This window comes from Pezoporus occidentalis, unplaced genomic scaffold (genome assembly GCF_034315485.1).
Source record: "Pezoporus occidentalis ecotype Australia unplaced genomic scaffold, CSIRO_AGI_Poc_V1 ctg230, whole genome shotgun sequence".
Taxonomy (NCBI): Eukaryota; Metazoa; Chordata; class Aves; order Psittaciformes; family Psittacidae; genus Pezoporus; species Pezoporus occidentalis.
Genome location: NW_026914181.1, coordinates 98,456 through 118,425, shown reverse-complemented (window position 1 = coordinate 118,425; position 19,970 = coordinate 98,456). Strand labels below are relative to the sequence as shown.

Sequence of the window (19,970 nt, the reverse complement as noted above, 5' to 3'; positions counted from 1 at the left end):
CTTTTGCGGTGAGAAGCCCCCTCACCTGTGGCTCGTCCGCTCCCGCCCTCCTCAGCACGTGGCGCACGGCCGAAGCGAATGGCGGGACGAAGCGCGGGGGTTACATGGCCGCTCCCCACGGGCGGAAAAGGAAACCGCAGCCACGCCGCCCGCCCCTCTCAGGGGATGGGCTCCGGCAGCCGGGGAGACACCCCACCAGCCGCCACCTCGCAAAGCCCACCCTCAGTAACAGTGCCGCTTGTCTCTTAGGAGCGGAGACACCTCCGCGCGGCGCCACCGTTTTGTCGAGGAGCAGATCCATCCGCTCGCCACGTGGGACGTGCCAGAGCACGAAAGGGCCGTTGTGCTTGAGGGAGAGGAGAGGAGGAGGAGGCTCCTCTCGGTGCACCACCACCCCCGGCCAAACAGCCCCCACGCTGTCTCGTCAGCTTCCCGTGCCGCCTAGCGGAGCATCCCGGCGGGCAGGGCGGCACCCGAAACCGCGAGAGGCGTCACGGGTCCGGGGTACGCCGTGCAGGCAGCGCGGCCGGGACCGCAGCACGGCCCGCGGGGCGCTCATCGCCGCTTCCCTCCTTGCTACCGCGGCGGTGGGAGCCGCCCTCCAAGTTTCCTACCCTCAACACCGGGAACGCGGTTCCCCGTTCTGCAGTGCCCCAAGGGGAAGGCAGGCGGGCTGGCTGCGGTGTGAGGCGAACGGTATCTGATGTAGAATCATATTTAAACCATTTTTTTTTAATCAAGGAAGTTGAACCACAACAAAAAAAAAAGCTCTGTACAGTAGTTAAATTTTATTACAAGTGTAGTAAACGTGATGATTTTTAGCACTAAGGCAATCACAGTTTGATAAGTTATATATACATACATAATTTACACAAGTCTACATTGACAAATCAATTACCAGTCACATCAACAAGGGGCTTGTGTTATGGCAAGTAAAGTTTATGAAAATTCACAGTTAATCAAGTATTTTAAAGATGCAGGAATTGTATTGCACATCATAAAACTGGGTGCTGAGGAGCAGATGTACAGTGTTCCACCTATTCGTTCACAGAATATACATTGGTCATCATCATGCAATAACTTCAAATAGAGAAATGGTATCTTGTACCACGGTAAACAGTTACTCACAATGTAAGTTTTAAATAAAGTAGCAAAAAGCTGTTAGGTTTCTCTTTAAACCATATTTAAATTCTTATAATAAAACAGTTTGATAAAATCAAAACAGAATTACAGTTGTCACATTCTATTTTTAGTATTCTTCTTTGTCTTTTCCTTTTTTCTCCTTTTCATCCTGTAGTGCAGTACCAAGTTTCTTTATGAGAACTGACAAGACTTTGTCCAAAGGATCCATGACACCGCGCTGCAGCCACTTTGGAATAGTAGTCCTTGCATGGTGAAAGCCCAGCTTTTGGAGGATGTAGTCAACACCAACAGGATCAATTTTTCTCCCAGTCCAGGATATTAATCTAAAAAAAAAAACACCAATAAGTAGGGGACTCACTCGCAGATATATACAACTTAGAGCAACTGGCTTGTACATGAACAGCCATTTTTACCATTGTTGCTTCTGAGCAACGTCGGTGCAACAGGCACTGTTTCCAACTTAAATTATAATCAGAAAACCACCAGTGGAGCATCCTCTCAAAGGAAAAGGATGCTAAAAGAGACCCAAAAAAAGAGTCTGGACTGCCTACAGATCATGTTTAAATTGGTTTATTCCCAAGGTTTGTTTGTTTGGCCTGGGTTGATGTGTTGTTTTGATGCGTGAATGAACACTTGTCCGCATAGGTTAAAAAAAAACACCCCACAACACAGAGGAAAGTCAGTTTCAGTGACTGAAAGTGCGTATTGAGAGCAGTGAGTTGCTGCTGTACACATTATTCTTCTGTGCTAAGTTTAAAACTGACATATAGCAACTAGCATATAGTGTTGCTTTATTTTAAGGTGGATGCTTAAAGAACAACTAAAACTGGAATGCTAAAAATGGAAAAAGCAAAAAAACTGTATGGCAGAAAGTGAATGGACTGTTGCAGGATAGAGCGAAACACAATAATCTGTGGTTCTTACTGACTTTAATTTTACTGTATCTTAATTTTGAAGATCCTCCAACAATGCTTTTTATCTGAATAAATTCTAACCTAGAAGTTAACTGGTATAATAGATAATGGTGTTATCCAGCTTTTCTCATGTCTCAGAGCCAGGAATGTTTCATAGCAGCAGTAATAGCCAAAGGCAAATCTATAATAGCATCTTCACGATTAATCCTTTTGGAGCTGAACAATATCAACTTGGAAGCACTTCTTGTTTGCACGAGAAAGCCCACAGGGAAAATGCACAAAGTGATTGCAGATAAGCCTTGTTACCTGAGCGTGGGTTCCAAATGCCAAGTATTGCACATAAATTCTCTCCAGTCGACTGTTGTGTAAGTAATGCTTTCCTCTGCCTCCTTGTCGTTGGAGCTGTCCTCAAGAACACCAACAGAGTTTTTTTGTCCTGGACGAGCAGCCAAAACGCGAGGAGGAAAGATTGCTGCAAAACGGAGAGAGGAAAAACCCCACACCAGTCAGTCACAAGCATCTCACTTGAATACTCTTTGTACATCATTTAAATAAAACAAAGTGAGAACCACCTTGTGGCTCAGTTTTACAGAACTTCTGACTAACAGTTCTGGTTTGGACCAAGTTCTGGTAAGAAAAAACCCTACAATAACTAACAGACACAGGATAACACTGTAATGTGGGTTCTCGCTCCTTTCTGCCAGCCTAAAGCATCCATATACCAGGGCTTTCCTTCAAATTCATCATGGCATTCAATGAAACATATTAGATTCCATAAGCAAAATTCAGACATGCTTGTAGTTTAGAAAGTTTTGTTTTAAATTAACAGAGTAGTCTCTGAGGAGTAGGAGGTGGGGGAATAGTTAAGCTAAATCTTTGTCCAAAGACATCAAAGGCACCTGAACCCAACTCTTACTTGAGTTTAAGTCCTGGGATACAGAAAAACAACATCAGCTCCTTCTCCTTCAAAGAACATATTTTATAAAATAAAACCAAATCTATGAATTTGGATGGAATTTTGATTGATTTTAAGATAGCTTGAAAACATTTTTTTGGATGAATTTCCACCAAAAATACTTATCTTCCGTTTTAGCTTCTGCACCTGTTAGACACTTGAAAATGCTTTTAGGAAGCACTCCTAGCTACGTTGTACACAATGACATGTAAAAAGGTTCTTATATGCTTAGTTAGGAAAAAAAAAACTTCAAAATACTCAATGTGTTCTACATTATGTGTTACATTTATACATCACATTTTATCACACTAACAAATGTTACACTTTCCATAGAATTCAGTAATAAATGCAAACAACTATGCACAACAGAATCTCTCACAGCAAAACAGGTGACTTTCACTACGGTGGTGAGCATTTCTGAAGTCAGAAAAACACGTCTGGGAAGAAGCTCCATTGGTGAAAGAACTGCAATAAAAGCAACGTAGCATCCTAAAACAGTTTTAATCTGCATATATCATTTACAAAAGAAAATTAAATTACACACCAAGTGTCAAAATAGGAGCAAGATTATGACTTGGAGTAACTAGCACAAGCTCATCAGTAGCAGGGGAGGAGAAATCCAGGAGTATGTCTGTTCTCTGCAGCATATTGCTCATAGGTGCTGCACTGGGGGTGGTCAGTTTGTTTTTGAACAACTTGCTGTACCTACACAGTGCTGGTACACAGTGCCACACAGAGATATTAGTACAGCTTCCTGTGCAGTGGTGGCATGTCAACATAGTGACACAACAATGTTTGTAAGCTTGTATGCAACTACTCTGCTTCCAGTCCTACAGGGGTGACTTAAAATGAGCTCAAGTATTTCCTGAACCAAACCTTTATTAAAAAGTATGAATATATTTACTGGCAAATAGACCAGTGTTGCCTCAATAAACAGCAACTTACCTTTTTCTTTTTCTTTTAGATAAGCAGATACCAAGTCATGCAGAAACATAATCAACTCAGCATCCATCGTTACACAGATATGGTCTGTAAATTCAGTTACCACACTGCATTCCACCTTTGGTTTAACACTTGTATCTACAGCCAGATAAAAATAGTATTAATACACTTGTAAGCACATACCGTATACATAAAAGTACACAGATTTTTAATACAAATAATTTGAAAAATGACATTGCTGTTACTGAACCAGAGACTCGGAGAGGAAGGAGCAGAATTAATATCTGTGTTTAGCAGCCTCAGCATTTTTGAAAGTTTTCCAATCCAAAGAACTTCTGATAGTTTATAAAAGATGCTGAAAATAAAGACATATTGTGATGTAGCAACCTTGATCACCCTCAACATGGAAAGCCAACCTAGAGCAGTATTACTAGCTGGTGTTATGCTATCAATGCACAATTTAGTAAGAAAAGCTGATAGCAGATTTTACTAGTTTGTCTATTAAAAAAACTGTTAACCAAACCCCAACAGGCTGGCTTATCTAGCAATATTAGGCAGGATCAGGTATGGAGTAAAACCACAGCTCAGCCAAGATGAACATGTACGTTAATGTCTTACATTTTCAGAAGTCTTATTTCTTCCCAGTTCCAATTGCAATCTGAGTATTTTGAAAAGAAGTGCATAAAATTTCAGTTCCCATCTCATAGTCTCTTTTTCAGAAGGGCTCTCATTTTTAACATTTTAATAAAAATAAGAAAACCAGCCACCTAAAAGCAGCCAACCTATATGAAATACTTATATAAATTTCTCTTGATACGTTTTTTCTATAGTGACCAGTCTCTGGGCTAGATCTTTGCTTTCTCCACACAGTTTCCTCCACATTTTATTACGAAATGTTATCATTTCTTGCAAATCTGCAGTAATTCTCAGATTAAATTCTCTTGTTTTATCAGCAGAATAGCTTTGTATGCAACACCTCATTTATGAAACATAGCTTTAGATCAAGAAAAAAACAAGTTATATTTACTTTACCTTGTAATGAAGGCTCTTGGGGCTCTTGAACATGAATAGATTTAAAATCCAGCTGCATCCTTGGCAGTGCAAAGATGGTTTCAGTTTCATGGTTGTAACTGGAGCCACCTCTGAATCCACTTAGCAAGCTTGAGCTTTTCACAGTCGTGCTGCTCTCTGGGTTGTTCGCATCAACATTTCGCAGCAGGTTTAGCTCTAAATGGACAACAGGAAATGCCTGAATTCAGTAGTCTTTATTTAAAAAAGGTTCTTGTCAGCACAGAGGGTGACAAATTTTCACAAAATACATCTCATAATAAGAAAGGGGAAAGAAATATGTGCCAGTACCGTAACATCTAAGCACTTCTAAGAATCCTAGGTCTTTTAAGTCCAAGTTTCATTCACTTGACCACCCTGTCACAACTGTTCTCCTCATGAGCTTTCAGCTAAGTGAGATACAGACTCTACGGGTTTAAAATGTGCCCTTTGTGTTTGTAAATACAGTAGTACTTAAAACAAAGAGAAGTGTTTCTGATTAATACAAGTAACACTTAAGTTCAATGAGGCAGCACTGCTGTCAGAAATCACTGCTGACCAGTAATCCAACTTTGTCACAAGACATTTACCACAGTACACATGCAACATCATTTAAATTAGTTTTCAGTTTTTAAAATTCTGACAAGATGAAAAAGCGAAGAAAAGTTAATATTTCAATGCAAAAAAAAGCTGGTGTATGATTATTAAGATTATATCCTTTATCCTGCTCTCAAAAGCATGGCTACAAAAGGTCAAACAATGACATGTTGTTGTTGTCTATATAGTTAAATGCTCCAGATGTAGCAAAACAGGACTACATAAAAAGAACTCACAGACAGTGCCTCTACTTAGGAACTTCAATCACTATCTCCTGTTGTGTCCTTCAAAAGGAATAAATATTTGTATATCAATCACTCCATTTTTTATTTTTCAAGGAACTGTCCCTGCTCATTTCGCACTATATTTTCCATTCTGCTATTCACCCTTTCACAGAAATTGTGTTGCTACCATCTACTGCTTCTATGGTTTGTGAATGAAATAGCAACTTTTTGCATATAGTCAAAGATGACTAGTATTACTGCAATGCCAGATACATAATGTCCTGTACACTTAACAGAACATTTGTCATTTCTGCACAGTTTGAAAAAGGACATTGCTCAGTAACACTTCAACTGTTCAGCATATTGCTATGCTTCTTAATCCACAGTTCACCATAAGGTTCTCAAGAAGAAACAACTTCCGTTAGTTCAAATCTCTTTCTCTCTACAGCCCACTTGAAATTTATCAGCTTTTAAAAAGCACCATCTGTACTGCCTGGCAAGCAGACCAATCCCCAGACTTAATGAACATGGATCTAACCTTCATTCCTTGTGGCTGTAACATAATTGAACCACTCTTTCACACTGGCAACTCCATGCGGGGGGTTTTCATGGCGGCGCCTTGTTATCTTTGTGATTGTCGCCATCGGGCTTTCGAGGGCTCCACACGGTTTGGTGACCATAGTGTTATGGCCCAAATGAAAGTCCAGAGTTTGCACAATATACGTGGAGTGTTCACTAGTACCTGCATTGAAGGTGTGGGCAGCATGGCATGAAAGAGAGAAAAAGAAACACAGAAAAACCAGGCTGGTAAGGGGTAGTAGGATTTTTCCTCTCTGCTCTCCTTGCACAGGTATTTAACATGAATAATAAGTATGCCAGTGCCATTAAAGACTGATACAAAGCTAGCAAACAACAGAAAAATTAAATCCTCAGCAGCCACAGAGAGTAAAATCTTCTTAATATAAGGCCATCAAAATTCATCATACAGAAACAAGGGACTACATGCAATTAACAAGGCAGACAGTCCACTCTGTAGCCATATTATTAGGGATATATCTATTGCATTTGAAAACATATTTTGCATTATTCCAGAGATAAAGCAAACTGTGGTAAAGATGGAGAGGGAACAGATTATTACTTTAGGTACATGGTATATTTTGGGGAAATAATCTTGATTCAAACTTAAAGAAAGTAAGTTTTTCTTTGATTTCTTCTTACTTACATTTCATTATTAATACATCAATACATTCTTAAAAAATCTCTTAAATTTAGAGAAGTGAGGAAATGGTTTCAATTACCATCTTCCCAGACTTTCTGGGCTTCTGTCCAAAATGCAATATTGGGTTCTTCCAGGTGAAATAAGGCCCACGATTTTGAGCGGAAGTTGGGTCCATGAAAACAAGCCAGAGTCATATGGTTTCCATGAAGGCTCATGGATCCTCCAAATTGCATTCCGTCTTCTGGCAGTGGCATCTGAAATAAGGATATATGGCACCCCGATACCACTTTCAAAACTCCTGGCCAATGTCGATGATGGGCTGCATCCAACACTAGAAGATAAACAGTGAGAACAAACTTTAGGAAAGAAAAGATGCAGAGAAGATAGCTGCCGTATTTGTATTTTTAATAAAACATGGAATTATGAGTGATATTTTTTAATTTATTTCATTGACACTGTTTCATCTTTGTAACCTAAGGTGGTTGTAGCTTAAGAGTACCTGAATGAGCATACTTGGAAATCAGTGACTCATTGCGAACTGACAAATTACTGTTTCAGCTCATGATTAACAGAGAGTAAGAATAATATCACACTTCCACTGCTACTCAAATTAGAAATGTTTGGGTTTTGTTTTTTTATGAAATAGACTTTGAAAACTTTCAACTCTATTGAAATAGTTTGAAACTGGCAAAAATGTACTGTAAAGAAGCTATTTCAAGACAAATAGATATGCTTGCATGTATAAAGTTAATCAGAGGGATTTTTGCAATTAAAATATACTACTTGGGAAGTATACTGGTTTTTGTACCACTTACACTGCTCATGCGAGCTTCTCTCCAAGTTGTTGGCCATTGTCTTGGGAGGGAGATAAGGAACAGGTCCCCAAGTAGACAATGCTCGCTTGCTTGTATCAAACTGCTGAGTAAAGAACTCCTGGAGTTTCATTCCTATTTTTATTAGGTCTGGTGTAGTTGATCTTGAAATCATAACTTGGAAGATATCCCATTTCAAGTCCCCATGGACAAATATCTCACTAGGTATTAAAACCAACAAGAGCATTAGCAGTTAATCTACTTCCTACTGACAATGAAAAATACCACAAATGAACCCTTTGTTTTCTAGCAGATGCTTACATGGTTGGTTAGCAATACTGGACAGAAGATATATAGGCAGAATTTGACCTTATCAAACATTATACATTTTAAACACAGGAAGCAGTATTACCTTTTATCAGAGATGCTTGAGTCCAAAACATTATATAGATTAATTTTCCATTCATCCTGTAGTTTCAGATCAGCATTACTGAAGATTCCCATTAGGATACTGGACCCCATATAGTCAACACGTGCTTCAGTTGAACCCATGGTAATTTCAATTTTATGACTGGGCTGTTGATTTGGGTGTTCAGAAATATGAGCTGAAACAGAAATCAGTACAGAAATACAGCGTTGAAATAGAAGAAAAACAGTTTTTCTAGTGATATCACCCGTATGCATCCACATGATACAGAGGGGCTGAGAAAGCACTGGCTTTTTCCAGATGCATGGCAACTGGTGTAGTGACTGAACACCATACCTCTTTCCAAGCCAGGTTTGCATTTCCCAGACCATAAGCACTTGTAAAATCCTAGGAGCAGCTGAAATGCCATAAAATCTTTCAGTTGCCATTTCCCAGACAGCTGAAGGGAGCTGGAGGGTTGCGCAACCAGTGGAATTTTAGAGCAACCATGAGACTGCATCAGCCCCTGATCAGAAGGCAATCCCTTCAATTCAAGGTATGTTACATAGTCAGAATGCACAAGTAGAAATCCAAAGGTTTTATGTACTAGCAGGTTCACGAAGCAAGGTATTGTGTATTTTTCTTAGTTTTCCATATTTATTGTCTGGAGCATATGTTAATACCAGGCAGCTTTCCAACTTACCCACCATCTCGAGGGTATTAACGTCTATGGTACCTCCAACAACTCCTCCTCTGGAGTCCAACTGCGATCTTCCCAAGCCAACAGACATGCTAATTTCTCGATCTCTGCTACTACCCACAGAGAGACGACCCTGGCTTTTCAAACCACTGGTGGTCCACCTGGAATAGAGATGAAAACAGACAACAATTTTCCAGGCTGTCAAAAGAGATATTAAAAATTATATACTAGAAAAGGGTAAATAACATGGTGTAGGAATGTGTGACTTCAGGATTAAGCATCTACCAGTATTCGTGAAGGGCTTCACAGTTCAAAACTGAAAAAGTTAAGATTGTCAAACTAGAAGACAACAGGCAGTTAACAGTTTGTGGGGAAACCCACCAACCTCCCACCACACACCCCCATCTGTTAAAACGTGCTTGACCTTGTTTTATACTTACGTAGTATTGCCCATTACATTGCTCATATTCATTTGAACGTTTAATTGTTTTAGGTTCATAGCAAATACGACCAGTGTTTCCCATGGTGTTCCTTGTTGGCTTCCAGCTTTGTTTGACCTATTAAATGGAGTTGATGTTTTTGAGAGAGTATCTGAACAAAAAAGATAAAAATATAAATTATTCCACGCACTAGGAAAAACTGACAGAATGTATCAATTGTACATATTACAAAAGGAAAGACTAATACCATATTTAAGGAGCTCCACAAAATTACTACTGAGGGTAAGTTAAAACTAGAGGATTTGTAGTATGCATTGCTTTAGTTGTCATAGAAATGGCTCATTTTACACATTTATTTTAACTAGTATCTTTAAGAGAAACGATTTTTCATTTCCAGTTAGTCATGCAAGAGTATATTCTAAATTACTTTGCTGCTTAAAAAGACTAGTGTATTCAGAAAGTGAATTATTAGTATTTGAATATTCAGGTAGCAGTTATTTACACAAGTGCCAAGTCAGAATTTCCAAAGTATTAGGGTTTTCCTTGCTCTTTTCACAAAAATCCTGTCAATACTGTTATAAGCCTATGCAAAATTACATTTCATATCAGTAATGCCACTCTACGAGCCATAAATCCTTTTCCAATTGTGTTTTTCCCTAAAAACTGTTCATATGTAACATCTTGCTTGCATTCTAAATAGACAAAATACCCATCCTTTTTTTTCTAGACTAAAATAAGTCTCATACTTCTAAATCTCCTAGCTATATCTAATGTTCTAAGTCTTCCACACAGCCAGTGCTACACTGCTCTAAGATACAATATAGTAACATCTGTAGTAAAAGAAAGTAAAAGTTTCTTTATTTCTTACATGGAGACTACGCTTATTTAGACCTCTTAGTATGAGCACAAAGTCTCAGATGAAACCAAATAACTGACCTCATCTGTGAGCTGTGATATTGACCCTCTTCTAAGAGGGTTATAATTGCTTGGATGAGGATAGGGAGCCAACAAAATGAGAATGCAATCAAATTTAGATGAGTTTTCCACCTTATTCCAGCTAAACAATTCTCACTCTAGTAAAAGAAACTGCAATTTTACAGGAAGCATACTAACAAACTATACTTTGATTCATCCATTTCAGCCATTTTTCTTTGTCTAAGCCATTGACTCTCCACTCCCAGGCACAGTGGAAAAAAATATATTATGGCTGCTTTCTACAAAGCAATAATGACATAGTTTTTTCATATAACTGATGGAAATACTTTAAAACCCTAAAGAAATCATTGTCAACTAACCTCTCTGAGGCACTGAAGAGTCAGACACGCTCCTGGATCTTGTTACAGCTGGAGACTTTAAGCTGTGAGATGCTGTCCCAGGTGACATACTGCTGTTTGCATTGTGTTCATTAAAAACATTAGGTGACTGTGCCATGTGTGTAAACGAAGTAGATTGGCAGGGCTGCTCCCATGTTCTACAGTATGCTTTCCTTGATGATTCAGGAGAAAGATGCTGGCTTACCCCTTCAATTGAATCTGGTGTTCCAGGACCCGATGCTACTAGAAAAAAAAGCCAGCATATGAAAGGCAGAAAAACTATTCTGTTTTTGTTTAACAATATTCTCCCATATAGTAAGAAATACTCAGTGTCAAAAGACATATCATTTATCATAACTGAAGGTTTTCAATTGCATTAATTAATATAAGCTCTTCAATTAATTCAGTGACGTATTTCAGAAATTTTCTTCTATTTCTTCTTTTGAGGAGTTTTTTATTAAGCTTATTAGAGTGACTGCATGTGGAATAAATTATAATACATTATATGTAGTCATATATGTAATAATACAATACACAAATAATACATATTTATAAAATTCCTTCTATAATCTGTTGTACAAAGAGGGCTTTCATGATAAGAAGCAGTATCTTACCTGGCAGGTTTATTGTTTGATCACCCAGGAAAAGCCGTCTAGCAATGCTTCTCCTGTACCAAGCCCTTGGAAAGGCTAGAATCTCACTGAGTCGGCGCATATCATATTTAAATGAAGCAGATCCTATGTCACAGACAGCTGAAAAAGAAAGCATAGACACACAGCTGTAAACTTTAAGTACTAAAAGGTTTTGGTAACCAATTGTAATTAATAGGTGTTAAATATAGCCATCAAATACTTCCTTACACGTAACAGTATAGCCTTTGCTGTAATGATCTCCTGTTTTGGCGCTTAAACTATGAGAAATGAAAAAAATAGTTTTTCTGAGATGTTGCCATTTGTCCAAATCCACTATTAGATAGATACAAACACACTTCATAAAGGCAAGATGGAACCTACAAATATAATTGATGTTGGGTCCTACTTGTGTCGTATGTACCTCAGATTCCTAGATACAAACACACTTCATAAAGGCAAGATGGAACCTACAAATATAATTGATGTTGGGTCCTACTTGTGTCGTATGTACCTCAGATTCCTCATCTGAGGGTTTTATGGCAGATTAATCACAACCATTCTGCTGTTTGCCCATTAAGTCAGGATCCCCTATGTAACAGTGGAAAATAAATAAATAAAACATCTTTAAACCCCCTTTTAATTCAAGGCTCCTTGAGTATTCAGGAGTCCAATTCTGACTGTAGCTTCACAGGCACTAGATGGCAAAGTGGTGAAATTTGACAGCTAGTAACTCAATATAGAACTACATTACCAAATTAGACATACAGCAGTGCAGCCAGAATTAAGATAATAACACACAGCCAATACCAGACTTAAAAAAAAAAAAAAAAAAAAAAAAAGGAAATAATGAAGAATACTAAGAAGTTTGTGATCTAGGAGATTCAACTGTTTGAGCAAGCTCATTTAGTTACATTAAATGAATCAAGAGGCTAAAGAGGTCCATCTGCCAATAGGTACTCCAAGTACCATTCAACTTTAATGTATCAATCCCTACTTCACTCAAAGAGCAAACATTTTACTACATGCTCCTATTAGACAGTTCTCGTGTAACATCTACAAAAGCTGCTGAGAGTAAAGTTTATCACTGGAACAGCAGTTCTCTATTAGGTGAATAGATGGGATTAAAATAAAATAAGCATTTACCAGATATGTTTATCAATGTAGTATCTATCTTGCTGGTAGCTTTGCTTGCAGACTGACTCTCAAAAAAAGAGGAACCTCCTGAGCGTCTTATTCGTGACAGGCTGACTTTCACAAACTCAAGGTTAATGCTCAAAGAATCCTTCCGGCCAGTGACCGAAGTTGGCTCCTCATCCACATTACCTAGAAATAGAAAGGCAAAAGCTTAATCTTCTGTGACCTTTTCAAATCTTCAGTTCAGAAAACCATGACAAATTTGAACAGTGTTCATCTAAGCAAACAATAACTTCTCTGTACCTAAGGCTCCTGATCCAGGGGTTAGAACAGTAACAGCAGATTTTTGTTTTCCAGCTCCGTATGGATGGAACACGTAGAGGGAAAAGTCGGACATGCAGGCAGTAAAGCTCAGGCCTGAAGAGCTGCTACTAGAAGTAGTCAAGTCTGACTGACTGCTGCTGTGCCGTGTTCTGCTAAGAGGGCTGCCTAGGCCAGGTGAGGAACCTGAAGTCAAATTTTGGCAAAAGCTAGTTTTAGTACAAAAGCATTTTCAAACATGAACTAATACTGACTGTTAACAGCAATACTAAACAGACTGAACGCACATCAAATTATGCCCTTATAGCAGCAATGTAGCTTAAATACTCTGTGGACTGATGCTAACCTTTTGTAAGAGATAACTGCTTATAAGAGTTCTAAGAGATAACTGCTTAACCAGTGTAAGGCAAACTCCAATATACTCCATCTGTGCCAGCTTTTACAGGAAACTGATACATGAAGAAATCCTACTGAATTCACTAATACATAAAAGCTTAGCCTTAAGATGTGTAAAAGCTTATCTTCTGCTCTAATTTTAGACAACAGAACATTATATTTATTCATGCTACAAGCTGTATATAGTATACACATTCACATACACATATTACCTGGTGCTCCAGATTTATTAACTGAATTCTTTGAGCCACTTTGTGAAGTACTGACACCAATTGACGCATTTTCTGATGGGTATGTTGTGCCTAATGTTTCCAGTTCTCCTCGGTTTGAAGAGAAAACAAGATCCAGGGAAGGCAATTTCAGCATGCATTCAACTCTTGATACTGGCAAGCAACTGAACTTGATTTGAGAGGGCTGGAAGACAGAAAGAAAATAAAGCATTCAGTAAACAAATAGGAAATGCAAAAACCATCCCAAATTTGGGATATAAAGTACTACATAGTTAAACAAATTACAGCCTTTTCAGACTGGTTTTAGAATTACTAAGGTAACTGTATGCAAGTTGATATAGATATGTTAATTGCAGGCAATCCCTCCAACACCAGGGCTTTTATCTGGACTAGTTTCTTGAAAACTTAGACACTAGAAGCCTGTACGCAGCAGAAGACATGTATGTATGTCCCCCTTTCTTCCTCCCCCACAAGTCAGTTCATAGCTCTTCTCATGCAAGAACTACGCAGAATCATTTGAGCTGATGCTGAAAGCTTCAGATCCTCTCAGTACATTCTTGGCCAGATGAGTTTGCAGGTAAAAGCTCAGAGAAGCTACAAATCGTTGTGATTAATTTTCATAGGCATTTAAAAAACCCTGCCACCATCTGCTAGAATATGTTGTTCAATATGGGTACACAACCAAATTTAAACCAGGCAAAAATGTTGTTTGAGCAAACATTCAGATCAAGTTCCAGTGCTCTGAATTACGCTGTGGTAGCACTTTTCTCTCTTAACACATATAGAAAGCCCAGACACATCAAATATTAACCAGTATGAATACTGCCTTGTAGAGGATAAATGTAGATTTCTACATTTTCCATATAAACTGAGAAAATCTTTAATTGTTATTTTTGTTTTGTAATTGTACCTATAAATAGTAGATAAAAATAGTAGTTATGGAAGATATTTCACAAAAAGTCCAGAAGACAGAGGGAAGAAGTAATGATTAAAAATGCTCAGAACTTTTGTGACTTCTCAAAGTTGCTCATGTCTTTGGTCTTCTTGAGACCAAAATATGTCAGAACTCCTGCTGAAATAAGTCCTACTTTATTATCATACTAGACATTAGTATCTCAGAAAGGACACTTGAAATATGTTTTATTTTTTAGAAAAGCAAACTTGGAAGCATGGATTGTCTCAAAGGCTCTGACTATTACTTACTATACTGAATGCTGAGTTGAAACCTCACTCACCTGAACTCGTACATAAACCACCACATCTACAGGGAAGGACGAATATGCTGATGTCGAGGACGATACTAATGATGTTGTGGATTCCTCTAAGGGATCTTGCATATCGAACTGTCCCATATCTTCATCCTGGGAACTAACAGCTTTTAACAAGTACAAGAACTTATTAGTGGAATTTAAATGGAAGAACAGCCTATCATCATCAGAAGAGAAGAAAAAGAGTACTAGAGTACAAATACGCAACTTACCTGCGTAATTCCTTTCAATGGGTGTGATTGGAATGGTTTCAAGAGCTTTCTCTAAAAAGTCCAGTAAGCATGGGCTAATCACCATTTCTTCTGGCAATGACTGGAGTGCAACCCATGCATATAGTTTAGCAGTTTTCACTCCACCACTTCCTTTCCCTTTGGCTGCAACATTTAAAAGATAAATTTGTCTGATGTAATACCACTCAACTGTAAATGGGAAACATTAGAAGATATTTCATAACTAACAGCTGTTTTCTCTAATTCCCTGTATCATCAACTGAAAAGACATAAATCAGATCAGTTAAAAAAAAAATTAAGCCCTAAGTTCTCATTTAAAAAATTGTGCAACACCGTTAGTCTGTCATGCTTGATTGTAATTCCATTGCCTATGTTCTTGACCAAGGAGTCTTATGTCATTATTACCAATTTGCTTTTTAAAAAATAGCACCAAAATCAGACAAGCATTCTTCTCCAAATACACAATGCAAAGTAACTACAGTGACTGGAACTGAAAGTGGAATTAGGAAAAACAGATACATGAGCTTGGGAAGAATGTAAGTTTAAACAGAGAAAATACATCTGAAAATTAAAACTGTAAATGACAAGTCCTACTATATTTAGGCAAAGAATAACTGGATTTTTAAAAGCCTGGAGCTGGCCAGAATATAAACTAATAAAAAGATCATTGTCTTCTAAATCTGTGGAAGAGGGTAGACTTGGATGCACACTTACCAAAATATAAATATGCACACAAGGTATTAGTACCAGCTCAATTCCTGTCTCTATGAAACACAGCTTTAAAATGAATAGAAATAAATGAAGATACTGATTTTAAATTTGCCAAGAAAAATATAAACATTAACTAAATTACTAAAATGGAGCTTAAAAATCCTTTCATTTGCTAAAAAAGCCCCCAAGGACTCGATTTTCAGGCTATGCAATGCAAACTATCCTGTCTAGTGCCTCTGACTAGATTGTTCTATTGTGCGCTTGCTGGAGACCAAAGAGAACAAGACAAAATGGTTTCCATTCCAGAGGAAAAGTAATATTTTAAAAGTAATAAAAATATCAATAAATGTGTTTCAAAACAATTCAGAACTAATAAATATTTATAGAAATACAGTGCATAAAGAAATATGGTAATTGCAATCACTAGTTTTGGAAGACATTTTATGTCCTCATACAAGTGCAATTTCTGTAAGATCACCCCCCGCCACATGTAGAACTTACAGACATAAAAACAAGGACATGACATGGTAAAAATTCAAAGGCAAAGATTAGAAAGAGGATAGGAAAATAAAGAACAAAATTGAAGTAGTATAAACCAAGATTATGCAACACTGAGTAATCATAAAGAGAATGAACATTTAAGGGAGTAACAGCTTATGGTTCAACAGCACAGATAATTTAGAAAAGTGTCCCCATTTCACTCTTCTCTCCCAGCATCTCCACCATTTTTATTAAAAACAACAAAGGAACAAAAAAACCAAACAACAAACCCCCAAAAAACAACAACACAAACCCCAAAACAACCCCTACAATGTTTTTCAGTTATTAATTTTGCTGGCTCATCAAATTTTGACAAATTTTTTGTTTTGTTTTTAAAGTGATACTCAAATGCCAAAGGAGAGAGGAGTGGATGTCTCAGAGGTGCAATCTACATACCTCTAGATCTGACATGATGCAACAACGGACTCCTGCTTGAAAACAGGAATCATTTGAGATAAACCAAAACTTTCAGTACTGGAACTCATGTTACTGCGAAGCATTGTTATTTAAGGGCCTGCAACAGCTGAGGACATTAGTCTGGTGTTTTGTTTAATACAAATACACCTAAACAGCTGCCTCAGTATCTCAAGAAATAACCCAGTTCCAGAAAGCAATAATTTATGCATTACTTGTGCAGTAGAAGGCAGTTAAAAGCTGAAACTATTCTTTGAATATATGGGAGGAAAAATTGATCTGAATTTATCTGTCATAATCCAAGGGGAAAAAAGCAGTCAGCACTCACTTTTCATACAGATACTTAAACTTTGCTTTCCAGCATTAAGCATTATTTTGTTTGATGAAAACATGGAAAAGGCTGTGACAGTCCATCACTGGGACATGGTGACTATGACACAAACATTACTGCGACTGGTTTGGCAAGCGATTTCTAAAAATGCAGCTTTATGAACTGCATTCATGCTTCTGGGATCAGGTTTCTGCAGCCAAAGTTAAGACTTGATAAATACAGTGCTTCAAGTAATGTGCAGACAGATCTAAAGCCATTAGGTTACACGAAGGAAGATACATATATCTATGGTAGTTTTAGAAGGTTATTGTCTGCCAGTACCTGATGGGATGGGTGGGGGTTGGGGAGGAAGTAAGGTGTTAGTCTTGCTGTGAATAGTGCTAGATAAGGGAGGAGATGTGGCAGTATCTTTCATACCATACAGCTTGGACTCTTTGGAAAGGGTTCTTGGCAAAGAGGATCCTCGAGAAGTATTTGGCGATTCAGTTTTTAAAGTCTTGGAGTTGTAGTGCAACTGGAAAACAAAGAAAGATCAATTTACTTCATACAAGTAGCTCAAATTCTGCACAGCAGTTTCCTGTCACTCCTTCCCTTAAGAAAAAAAAAAATGGTTTTCCATTGTTTACAAAAATACCACAATAAGATACATTATATTCCAGTTCATGTTCCACAGATAAAGATGGTGCACATAAAGGATGTAACACCTTTGTACAAAAAAATAAAATAAATTCATAAACTATAAACAAAATATCAAGGAATCACAGAGAAACAGAGGAATTTACTATTTAGGAACAATGACTAAAGCTTGTTTCTTCACTCTGTTACATCATAGACATCCTGTGCTGCCAACTATTTGTTCCTGTCTGCATAGCTTGCTTTCTGTCTTACTGCACAGTGAAACTACTCCTCTACTAAACACTGGCATCCAGAGAGTTGCATTAAAAAAAAAATAAATAAAATCCAAGAGTTCACACATTGTGTATGTGCATAATACACTATCAATGAAAATAAGTTAAAACTGTAGAGAATGCTTAGTTATTCCTCAATTTGACTAAAGGCAGTGGCAGGACGCGATGCATAACTTATCCCTGAATATAGCCTGAACTACTGCAAAGTGGACACACACAGCCCTTCCACATTGAAAGGCTAAATAATCCAGACTGTTGTTTCGAGAGGCAAGCATTTGATTTATGGCACTGCCTCAACTGAATTCCTTGAAGTGTCTATGCAGCACTGACTTATTTTCCCCTGTTCTTATTCCATAGGATTTCAAATCACAAAATACAAGAACATTTCTGTTGAGACCCTTTCGTACTAGGATACAGAAACAACTATAGGAAAAAAAATAAAAGAGAAAAAAAAAGAAAAAGGATTGTACAGTCTGACAGTGTTTGAGAGAACAGTGTCCTAAAATAAGTTTTTATACCAGTACTCCGACTGCTATAAAAAGCAACACAGAAGACACAGTAAAAGAGATTCACGTGTTAGTGGGCCAGCTGCTAAGCTGTCCTTCCCCTGAATTATCAACAATGAACAGATCTTCCTTCAGGCATACAATATAAATTACCTGTCAGAGGAGAAAATAACCAAACCAATGTCTTATTTTAGACACCCAAATATTAACGGAACTGATTTCATTATCTAGTATCACATACACTATTTATTACAGAGCATCATTTGACATGGTTCTATTTTTGATGGTACATATAAAGATTGGGGGGAGGGGGGGGGGGGTGTTACCCTGAAGGAAACGAGAGTAAAAGCATCAAAGCATCTATCAGTTTTCAGTGTAGTATTACATTATTCCTATATCAGCAGCATCTACATAACTGAAAAGATCTTGCCAATGTGCTCTGTATACCTGAACCTGTACGTACTGTAACAGTGTATTTACTTTGAAGTCATATTTGAGCATAGAGAATGAGCAAGTGCTTCCCTGCTAAGGTGTATACTCCTTTTACCTTTACATCCACCCCAGGAATATAAAACACTGTTGTTTCCACATCACTAGATTTTGTCTGTAGAGACGATGGCACTTTCTTGCCAGCAAGTAAGTGAGTAGTAGATGCATAACTAGTTTGAAATTTCTTCTTTTTTGTAGGAGACTCTTGATCCAAACTTCTGGAACTCCGATCATAGCTCCTAAAATAAATAGACTATGTTATTAAAGCAAGCTTAATATTCATTAGTATTAATAAGAGTAGTATTAGTATATTTTCTAGTATTGAAAAAAGCTAGAGATGTCTAAAACAAATTTGTAATATCAACTACATTACCTTCGTAAACTTATGTCATCATGTTCTTGCTGAAGCATTGTAGGGTGCAGTACACATTTTCCACAATCAATTTCAACCCTGATATCAAGTTCAAAGTCAATATTTCTCTCTGTGGTTGTACTAGTCATACTTCTGTTGGTAGGTGTTGTTGGCCAGCGCTCAGTGAACAGTTGGTGGACAGCAGCGAATCCTGTTGCTTTCTTGCGAGATGTACTCCTGCACAGGCACAGTTGTGGATTAGACATTAGCATGAGATTTACCTGAAGAGATGTTAGGAGGCATTCTTAGACTACGTCCACCCTTTTAAGAACTTTGCTGAAAAGGGCCTTATCTGATGCACAGCAACACTGTGATCCATCTTCCATTCACACATTTCTAAGTATCCTTTCTTAGTAGAGGGTACTACAAAGAACTAAGCCTTTTTTAAATTCTGAGTCACAAAAAGATATATAATAATTTCCATATTTGTAAATATTTACGTTATTATATGTACTTTAAGGAGCTATAATCACTGAAAGTTGTGCTGTCATTTGGTCCCTCTAAAACCTGCCCCATGCCTCAAAAACCCTACTTTCCAAGTTCTTTTATTCTGTTCCAAGCCCTGAAATTTCTCACTGTTGCATCCTTTTCAGATCAGAATTGCTCCTCATAGTCACCTCTGCGTAGCACAACTTTTCCTGCTTCCCACATAGACACTTCAGGCAAAATTCAGTCTTTTCTCACTAGCAGATTTTGTAGCTTTCAAGTCAATATTTCAAGTGAATTTTCTTAATTT

The 19,970-nt window shown here is 37.8% G+C and overlaps 1 protein-coding gene across 18 annotated transcripts in view; it reads right to left on the bottom strand.

Moving 5' to 3' along the window:
- Positions 1 to 769: 769 nt before the first annotated feature.
- BLTP1 (bridge-like lipid transfer protein family member 1) overlaps positions 770 to 19,970 on the bottom strand; it is a 117,148-nt gene continuing 97,947 nt past the window's right edge. For 10 of the 18 annotated variants that reach the window (XM_062621624.1, XM_062621632.1, XM_062621631.1 and 7 more), the window contains 20 exons: positions 19,196 to 19,411; positions 18,881 to 19,061; positions 17,241 to 17,433; positions 14,906 to 15,067; positions 14,661 to 14,800; positions 13,405 to 13,609; positions 12,782 to 12,985; positions 12,488 to 12,667; positions 11,327 to 11,464; positions 10,695 to 10,955; positions 9,400 to 9,550; positions 8,963 to 9,120; positions 8,266 to 8,458; positions 7,857 to 8,074; positions 7,121 to 7,372; positions 6,361 to 6,564; positions 4,987 to 5,181; positions 3,958 to 4,092; positions 2,364 to 2,529; positions 770 to 1,466 (listed from right to left, as the gene is read on the bottom strand). In XM_062621624.1, coding sequence (XP_062477608.1) covers positions 1,250 to 1,466; positions 2,364 to 2,529; positions 3,958 to 4,092; positions 4,987 to 5,181; positions 6,361 to 6,564; positions 7,121 to 7,372; positions 7,857 to 8,074; positions 8,266 to 8,458; positions 8,963 to 9,120; positions 9,400 to 9,550; positions 10,695 to 10,955; positions 11,327 to 11,464; positions 12,488 to 12,667; positions 12,782 to 12,985; positions 13,405 to 13,609; positions 14,661 to 14,800; positions 14,906 to 15,067; positions 17,241 to 17,433; positions 18,881 to 19,061; positions 19,196 to 19,411 — 3,769 coding nt within the window. In that variant the 3' untranslated portion in view covers positions 770 to 1,249. Of the gene's footprint in view, positions 1,467 to 2,363; positions 2,530 to 3,957; positions 4,093 to 4,986; positions 5,182 to 6,360; positions 6,565 to 7,120; positions 7,373 to 7,856; positions 8,075 to 8,265; positions 8,459 to 8,962; positions 9,121 to 9,399; positions 9,551 to 10,694; positions 10,956 to 11,326; positions 11,465 to 12,487; positions 12,668 to 12,781; positions 12,986 to 13,404; positions 13,610 to 14,660; positions 14,801 to 14,905; positions 15,068 to 17,240; positions 17,434 to 18,880; positions 19,062 to 19,195; positions 19,412 to 19,970 lie in introns of those variants that run through there. The other 8 variants (XM_062621626.1, XM_062621628.1, XM_062621637.1 and 5 more) reach the window with 5 other exon arrangements.